Here is a 10,165-nt window from a genome sequence, read left to right as displayed (position 1 = left end):
TTCAAAAAACACCCTTAAAAACACTTCATAATAATTAATTAAAATCAATCATTCAATAAAAATATTTTTCTTGAAAATCCATGGTCTCCATTACTCGTTCAAGCGCGAAATGCAATTTAAAATCATAATGCATGAAACTTTTAAAATAAATCATGAAATAAACTCTAACCAAGCAATAATCATGCATTAAATGCATAAAAATCATTAAACACATATTTTAAATCAAACCCTAGAGTGCATGCATTCAGGTTACGTAGTTTTAATTTCTGGACCTTACAAGTAAAAACTCACATACTTGAGGCGTGACTTCTTGATCTTCTCGGAATGACAGTACACAACTCTTTGAGGAAAACCTTCGCTCTGATACCAACTGAAACGTCCTCCACTCTTTGACTTTAAAATTATATTAATTTTTTTTATATCCGTTAATTCGAAAACCAACAATTAAAAATAACTTAACATTTCCATAAATCACAATATATTAACAATTTAAATCTCAAGTGCATAAAATCCCTAAAATCTTCAATTAAAAAAATTCAGCTTCAACCTTTAACATGATCAAAATTAACTTCAAAATAAAGCATAAAATCTCTAATAAAATCCTTAACAAAAATCCTTTAAAACTTTTAACTAACAAGCTAATGCGGAAAATAAAATCTCTCGGAAGTGTACTGATGTACTCGACACAGATAAGCGTCAGCGCCTCCCTCAATATCATCATCACCTGCAGCATTCAAACCTAATGAGTCTGCAGCATTCAAGCCTAGTGAGTCTAATGATTCAGCACATTCGATCAGACTCTGTGTTCCTGTTGAGAAAGTCAAAATTCAAGGAGTTGAATTTGGCGAATTATAGTTTGATGGAGATAAACATGAAGCTTATAAAATAGTTTATGAGCTGATTCCATAGGATAGAAGAAATGAAAGTTAGCTTAATTTCTAATTAAGGAACGAGAGTGGAACTGCCTATTTTAGTTAAACCTGTTTTAGTGAAGGAGTTCACTAAACTGGCAGCTGTCCAATATGGTAAATGAAAATTTTGATCTTTGAAATTTTCGTTTTTCATTATATGAACAAGACTTGTATCCTTGATACATCGGCACTCTCGGATCGTTGATCGGGGTTATAATGAGTTCGTAATCAATTATTTTGTGAATTTAGAATTTACTGATTAAATAAATGTGCTAGTAGTGGTGACTGCTAACAAGTATAAATTCTCACAAATGTTCTAGAGGAGTTTAGAATTAAATTAACTTATGAGCTAATCAAATAAATTAAATAATGATTAAATATTTAATTAATATATATTTATACACATTTTATATGCTGATATAAAATATGCGTATATATGGTATTAATATAACATGTACTGTCAAAAATTGATAAATACGTTATATATATTAATAATATGAGAGTTTTAATATAATGAAATAGAGAGTCCTAGTGGACAAAGACTAGGAGTCTTTGTGGGAGAGAGACTCCTGATGGATCCCGCTCTGTATATGCCATGAGGGATCATAAAACGTTAATGAACTCTTGCACGCAAAATTCACAAGAATCTTTCCCTTGAAGAAATGCTCTCGGACACTTGAAGAAAATTTTCAGCCAAGACATACTACTCCACCGCCGCGCCGTCGTCGCTACACCATCTCCGAATTTTGGAAATTCGGAAGTTATAGTCTTAATGCACAAATCACTTGCGATTTCTAATGTAATCCAAGCGAAGAACGCAATCTTCGATCGTGGACCTGATTAGACAATTAAAGCCAGTGAACCGTTCATAGGGATATACAAGAAGGGCTATCTCCGCTTAAAAATCAGAATAATTTCGAGTCCAGTGTTTTATACGCGCAGATATAAAATTCTAACACGCTATGAATGTTTTAAACATACGACACCCAAGGACTGTTTCGAATGTCTAAGCATAGAAAATTTAAACTTTCGCTGCACTTTGGATGCGAGAAAACGGTGCCCCAATAGTGGTATCAGAGCCAGTCTATTCTCAGCGTATGTTTAATATTAAAATCGTGTTGAGTTTATTATTTCTAACCGTGTAAGAATTTTTAAGAAAAGCCATTGCATATTGTCTATTAACAGAGGACGATAAGCATCGAGTTTCCATGAGACTACTTAAAGCTCGGATTTATCCTCGTGGATGATAGCAATGCCGGAAAAACTGGAGGCGTTAGACAAGGATAAAATTTGGGATCTTGTTACATTACCACGAGAGGGGAAAGCCATTGGGAACAGATGAGTCTATAAGAGCAAGCGTGATAACAATAACTAAGTGAAGTGGTATCGTACTAGATTGGTGGTAAAAATGTATGCTAAGAAATAAAATATTGACTTCAATGAGATATTTTCTCCAGCAGTTCGGTTTACAACTAGGGATGTGATCAATGGGTCCGGGTTTTACCAATACCCACAATGGGTTTGGGCATACTAAATGGGTCATGGGACGGGTCCCGGGTCCAATTTTTCAGACCCATCTGGGTATGGAGCGGGTCACGGGTCCTATAATACCTGCCCCATACTCGCCCCATATATGTGGATATAAATGATAAATGTGATAAATATTGGGATAATTGTCATATTATTATTAGGGTTGTTGCTATATTGGATCCTAAATATAAGATGAAGCTTGTTGAATTTTATTTTCCCCTAATTTATGATGAAAGATCACAATCTAAAGTTGATGAAGTTCGACAAAATTGTTGTGATTTATTGGTTGATTACCAATCCAAGACAACAAAATTATTGGGAAATAGTTGTGGTTCAGTGATTAATGGGACTTCATCTATTTCTAATATTGATGCATCTGATATTAATATTTTAGGTATGTATGATAAATTCGTGGCTTCAAGTTCAAGCCAAGCTACGTCAAAATCCCTAACAGAGTTGGATATGTATTTGGAAGAAATTATCTTGCCACGAACTCAATATTTTTATATTGATATGTTTAAGTTCTGTTATGACTTATTTTTGGAGATATAAAAACTTTTTTTAGGAGAACTAGTAATTTTTTTTATGTAATTCATTTTATTATTAAGTGTGGTCGAAAACATGAATTAATTTTTTATTGTGTTGTATTTAGATACTTGTTTGTTTCATAATTCAGTCATGTGATAAGAAGATTACTATTTTCATCTTTAAAAAATTCGGGTCTCGCGGGTCTACCTGGTCCCATTTCTTATTCGGGGTGGGACGGGTCCGAAGAATATTTAATCGGAGTGGGGCGGGTAATGGGTTAAAGTTTTTTTCATGGGACGGGTCTTGGGTTTGGCCATACTCGCCCCATTGACATCTCTATTTACAACAGTGATCAGAGTAGTGTACAACAGAGCCAGATGAGTTTTTTTTTTGGTCTTCACACATGCTTCTTTTCGGTTGGAAAAATTTTTATCTCGTAAATTTAAATGCGATGTATAGAATTCCCGTGAACATTAAAATTTTGAAATTTTACAGGAAATTTGCAGTCGTGGTCATTTTGAAAAGTCAAAATAACACGAATTTTCTAATATAAAATTATTATTTTTGTCCAAATCATATTTTTACTTGTTATCTAAATATATATAGTTTGTTTTAAAAAATAATAAATTTTTTTCATTAAACAAATATATTTTTTTTATATAGGAGTTTTCGTGATCGTTATATTTTCCCTTAAAGTAAAGAAAAATATTTGCCCAAAATTGATAGAATAAAATTTGCAGTTTCTAAGTTGAAATAAGATGATTTTATCATTAAAAAGGAAGCTTGGATGTGGTTTCAAGGGTCTACATTATTTTGCCCATTATGCAAGATTTTTTTCTCACTTAATTTGTAAAGTAATGTGACTAGGAATACCAAGAAGGTTCTAAATTCCAAACTAATAATTGGAAGAGACATTTTTATTATTATTTATTATAGTGTTTGTCATCTCTTCAAATATTGCTTTCTAAGAAATGTGTGAAACACGGCTAATATTTACAGAACATTTAGTCTAATTCTTGTACTCAACTTCTCGCATATAACAAGAATATATTTATTTTAGGATACTGTTAAAAGTAAATTTAATATATTATACATCAATATTTTTTTTTCAATTATATTGTGAGATTTTGTTATTTAATATTTAATGAGATTTTGACGAATTGAATTTTTGTATGGATCGTTTTTTGATATATAAATATTGACGTTGATGTAGAATCATTTATTTAATGCAGTGTTATTGACCAAGATAAGCAATGAATTTTGCCAAAATTTGTGACCACCAAAATCGAGATCTCAATAACAACCAATCCTTGTTCTAGGCAACCCTGGAAACCAGCACCACTAATAAATAGTTCCCATCTCCCTTGACTTTATCTGCAACAATTTTCATCATCTTCCCGTGTACATCTCCATTTTAAATCCCAACCATTTTGATTTTGTTTGATTGATTTATTAAAAACTGAAACACAAATAAAAAAAAATAGCAAACTGCAGCAATGGCAGCTTGTGGTGGTTTAGAACACATTTTCGATAAGCCATTACCAGATAACTCAACCTTTCTTGAATCCCTGTCGCCATGGAAACAGATTAAATCCATGAAATCTGTAGACGATTCGTCCTCGTTTACAGAGTTATTTGGTGAATTACACTTCAAAGAAAACCATGTTAATGAGATATCCTCTTCATCTACATCTTTATCTTCAGATTCTAATCAATCCGGGATCGATATTACTGGAGTTTCAAGCATCCATCAAGGAAAAAATAAGAATCCCATATCGAATTACGATCTCTCGATGCATAGTAAACATTACAGGCATAGTGATTCCTTTTCATCCATGAATTCTGAGAGTTTGTCACTGTGCACTGAAGGGCTCGGCTCTGAAAGCTCCGATGACATCGAAGATTTGATGGGAAATGATGGTTGTGGTGTTGAATGGAGGAATCAAGAAGAGAGGAGGAGTATGATGCAAAATACTAATCATTGGGGTGAATCTAGAAGATCAATAATCTGCACAAGGGAGATTCCTCCACCTATTTCATGTATAGGAAGAAACGGGAAGCCATGGGTTTGTTTTAAATCATTTAGAGAAGATGGAAGATTCATTCTTAAAGAAGTACGGATCCCAACACAAGAATTCTTGCATGCATGCCGTGAAAACGGGCGTTTACGGTTGCGGTTCGTCCATTCCGATGACGAAATTCTTGTAGAAGATGAAGAAGAACCTGCAGACAAACAAGATAATGAAGAGTTTATGAATGGCGAAACGAGCCAGGGAGCCACGGCGTAGCGTAAATGAAGTCATTGGCCACAGACTTCGCTCGGATTCCTCGATCCGGCACGAGATCTATAGCCATAATATTCGGGTCTGTTTCTAAAATAAATATTTTTTTGTTATTTTTTTTCTGCATATAAAAGATTTTAAGATCGATCTGTTTTTATTTTCTTGTTTATGCTAATAAGGTGTTGAATAGGAGGATAATGGTTTTTTACATTTTTTCACTGTTTTTATTTCGTTTCTTTTGTGTTTCTTTCTTGGGACAAAAATTCTGTGGTGAGTTTTATTGCAGATTGAATTGTACAGTTTCTTCCTCTGTATCAGTAAAATAAAAATTCATATATAAAATTAAATATATAGATACATTGGACATGCTCATACTGTGTTGATAATGATAATCCCGCAAAAAGTTGGAATTTGACTAGGTTCCTAAAATATGTCTCATAGGAAATCAGGCATATGATATCATGTGAAGACAAGTTTTGATTTTTACATGAAAAAAGTGTTGGAGTACCATTTTTCATATGGAAGATGCAATCAAAGTTTAAAAATTTTTGACAATCAAAAGATTTCTTAGGTCTCGTATGATTCAAATTAATTTCATACATAGAATGTATAGAAATTTTACATTTGCATTCTAAAAACTTGCACCTACTATTTAGGTGTTTGGCCAGTAATAGTTCTTATTGTTTATTCCTACGAACGATTATTTGGAAGTAACGTCGTTCTTCGTTTTTCAATTATTAAATAAGGTCCACGATTGAAGACTGGGTTTTTTTTCCAATTCGCACTAGTGAAATAGAAAATATTTGTGTTAAAAATTGATCGCAAAAAATTTGTGAGATTCTAGCAGCGGAACAACGGCATTGCGGTGGTCGAATTTTTGGTATTTTGAAGAGAGAAAAATCTAGCTTTGATTTTCTTGTGTGGTGTGTTATCAACTATTGAGTACATATATTTATTCATCATAATGTCAAGACTTTTCCGTTATCATGTACTTTATCCATGTCAAAATCTATATGTATATTTTTTAAAATTTTTGAATAAAATATTACATAGTATGATAATTAATTAATTATCAACTCAAGTATTATAGACTATCTAGAATATTCTTTGACGATTCTGACTTAGTTTTCAAATACTACTTATTATTATTTAATTAGTAAATTATAAATTCACTTATTAATTATGTGTGGCTCAATCATAATCTTGATCGACGATCAACTGTTGCTGGTGTGACGATGATACCAATCTTGTTATGTGGTGGAAAGTAAAATTTTCGAATATCAAAATTTTTCACTTATTCATTCTTGACAGCTGCCTATTTTTGAACTTAATTTACTAAATTAGACTGTTTCACTATCCTCACTTAATTAACAGTTTTGCTAACTTCTGCAACTTCCAAACATGGAAACTACTTAGAAACTCCTTTATAAGCAATATGTTTGATCTCCTTCAAACTACAATTTCCTTCAAACTACAGTCGTCAAATTCAACTTCTTGAATTAGAGTATCTCAACAGTAACATAGAATACAATACTTGTATGACTCTCGATGTTTCAGAAATACAGCTAGTCGTGGATTAACAACTCATGTGATTCGAAACATCACTTGTTTCTTATAATGATATTATCCTTGTTTGCCACATTCTGTGCATCTACCATTTGGTCACAAAAATGTCTCTGATATAACTCATCAGATCATGGTAAGAGCTTCTACTATCATCACACCATGATCCCCTATGTATCACTTATAGTGCTTGTAAGAACTAGTAAGTTATAGTTAGCATATAGTATGATCTCTTCTACTCATATATCCCGATCAAATCTGCAACCACTGTTACATCGAGAGTTGCATATGAATTTCATTAATGATGTAATTAATGTGTCTTTGAGTAATCATAGTGACATCGTATATGTAACTAGAAAAACACATTTTCCTAAAGCACATGCCTTGCTCTGGCCAAAGTCTCATTGCACTAGTAACTCATCAGATCATATAGAATATCTTCACCTATAGGTGAGCGATGAATCGACGACTACAATGCATTGGCTCGTATGATGTCGGGACTATACCCAATCTCGCTATCTGATGACCCTCATGGATTCGGCAATAGAGTCAATGTGTAGAGCTAGTACGTTGAGCCTTTTATTGTCCCAGATAAAAGGATTGCTTACAACCATAACCGCATACTATTCCACTCGATAAGTAAGTTACACTTGAAAAGTCTTAGGGAGGGTGTAGTGCCCAAAAACCAGTACACGTAAATCTCATGCATGATTGAAATAATTTAATTATTTAATTAATAATCTAGGTAATGCATGCTATGTGTTATTTTATTTTAAATGAATATATAGTTATTTTTATGCAAATTAAAATGTTTTCTCATTTTTTGTTTTTCAAACGAATATTCGATGCCGGATCTGAAAAGGAGACAGAAGACGTTCGAGATGCAAAAATTTAATGTTGCATTTTTATTTTAAGTCGAGAAATTAGGTATTTTAAAGGAATTATGACTTTTAAAAAATAAAAACGTTAAGCATTTTAATTAGAAAATTTCGAAAAGTAAAGAATTTAAGTACGTCCAATCGAAATATAATATTTTAATAATTATTTTATGATTTAATCAATTAAATTATTTATTATTTAATTATGGGTAGAATTAAAATTTTAAGGACTCTTAATTTGTCAAAATTTAAAAATTGGAGGGCTTAATTAGTAATCTAAACATTGAATAATTAACCTAAATATCTAGCAAATAATATTTTTATTTATAAGGAAGAGTCCTAATCCTACTTCTACATATCACACGCTACCTACACACAAAACACCAAGAACACACACTAACACACACACTGGTTCAGCCGAATTCTTCCAAGCTAGGTCTTGGATTTCTTTCAATTTTTTTCCTAACAGCAACCTAGGGCGATCATCACAATACGTTTCCTGAATATTTAAGTCACTTTTGAAGCATTAAAACGCAGCAAACCATCTCCGTTCGACCTCCGTTTTTCCTCACGTTCGTTTTCGATATTTCGTGCATTTATAACACAAGGGCACATTTAAACCTTTTTTTTATGGATCAATCATTTTATATACTATATTTTGATACAAATTATGCTTGAAAACTTGTTGGTTTGATCATATGTATGCTAGAATAATACAAAAAATATTTTTGATAGGAAATATGCATGAATTTCTACGTTTTCCTCGAATTGTCGATCGTAGGATTCGCTGGAGAGAAATTAGGGCTTGCTGCTACATATGATTATGTTTTAGGGCGTGTTTTAGATGTCATTAGGTAGTCCATGATGGGACAAGAGGCTACTGGTGCAGCAAAAAGTGGAACAAGTGCACAGCCGCGCGCATAAGGGCATGGCTGCGGCTTTGGCATCGGGTTCAGTGGAGGCTGGACCAGGGCTCGTGGCTAGTGTCTAGGCTGGGTCTTAGGGTCTCGAGGTAAGCCTGGTATGGGTCGGATAGGGTCTGGTCGGTTGGAAAAACGGCTGGAGTCGTGATGGCCGTGGGTGTGCGTGAGGGTGCTTGTGCATGGGGGTCACAGGTTGTGTAGGTTTAAAGGCTATGCTTGCGTCATTGCTATGAGAAGTAAGTTGTCACCTCGATACGTTGGCCCTTATGATATTGTCAAGTGTATTGGAACGTGCGCTTATCGGTTAGAGTTGCCAAAGTCGTTGTCTAGCATCCACGATGTGTTTCATGTTTCTATGTTACGCAAATATGAGTTCGATTCGTCCCATGTGATTCAACCTTATAAGGTTGAACTTGATCCCTCTCTATTGTATACTGAGTATCCAATTTGCATTCAAGATCGCAAAGATAAATTTTTTTCATAACAAAGTTATACCACTTGTTCGAGTTCAGTTGTCGAGATATGGTGTAGAAGAATCAACTTTAGAGACATAGAAGAAGATGATAGCATCTTATACATATCTATTTGATTCTTACTATTGGGTTATTGTATTTGAATCGGGTGTATGATGTATGTGTATAAACAGAAATTTCGAGGACAACATTTGTTTTAAATGGTGGAAAAATGTAAGGCCCTGTAATTAGATATTTTGTAATTTGACGTGATTGGAATAATTATTGATCTGATTAGTTAAAATAAATAATTATGTCAAATAAATTTATAATGTGTGTTAAAAATATGTATTTTATAATATCGTTGTTAATACGATATAAAATACATCTAGAGATTAAAATAACGCAGGAGAACAAAATATATGCAAAATAGGGATATAACTACACTTCCATTTATAGTAGAAAGGGAAGTGTTAGAATTATAATTTCAGAGTTTGACAAATTGAGCGTGAAAAGATTTAAGAACTGATCAAGACAAGTGAAGATAACTGAACTGAATATGTGTAACTGATAGTTGCCCGAACTGAAGATTAATGTGCAAATTATTAAAGGCAGCTGAACTATTCAAAGCTAACTGAAGCTTTGTATTCAATTGGACGATCAGTTAAGACTAATCAGTTACACAACAATCAGTTAATCCTATCGGCTTTAAAGAGTCAACCGATAAATCAACTTCACATGTTATCAGTTAAGGAACGTAGCTACCAAACGACAATTTTTACATGAGCAGACTGCAACTTGTAGTGGGAGTGCTGCATATCAGAATGCCACAGCGTACGATTGTCAGAAGAATGTTAACGTGTCTAACGGATATAAAGATTCAAATGCATTCATTATTACCGTTGGAAGCAAAGCCTATAAATAGCAGAGAAGATCAGCTGAGAAAGAGTTACAAAAAATCGAGCTACAATAGTTACGCACAAAAAACAGAGCTACAATAGTTACGCACAAGAAAACAGAGTTACATAGTCAGTTACGAAGTTACCAAGTTAGCAAGAACTCTGCGTATCTTCATTTTAAGTTAACCTTCGAGTTAAA

The 10,165-nt window shown here is 33.2% G+C and overlaps 1 protein-coding gene across 1 annotated transcript; it reads left to right on the top strand.

Annotated features, from left to right (window-relative positions):
* Positions 1-4,200: 4,200 nt before the first annotated feature.
* On the top strand, positions 4,201-5,459 carry LOC140981184 (uncharacterized). The gene has a single exon (XM_073447491.1). It carries the CDS (start codon positions 4,466-4,468, stop codon positions 5,255-5,257), a length of 792 nt encoding a protein of 263 aa, XP_073303592.1. The 5' UTR covers positions 4,201-4,465; the 3' UTR covers positions 5,258-5,459.
* Positions 5,460-10,165: the final 4,706 nt, after the last annotated feature.

Source organism: Primulina huaijiensis, chromosome 7 (genome assembly GCF_012295235.1).
Source record: "Primulina huaijiensis isolate GDHJ02 chromosome 7, ASM1229523v2, whole genome shotgun sequence".
Lineage (NCBI taxonomy): Eukaryota > Viridiplantae > Streptophyta > Magnoliopsida > Lamiales > Gesneriaceae > Primulina > Primulina huaijiensis.
The sequence above is the reverse complement of the archived record's forward strand: the minus strand, read 5'-3'. Positions and strand labels throughout refer to the sequence as shown.

Excerpts from the sequence above, each read along its gene's own strand:
- LOC140981184 (XM_073447491.1), top strand. The coding sequence starts at position 4,466 with ATGGCAGCTTGTGGTGGTTTAGAACACATTTTCGATAAGCCATTACCA.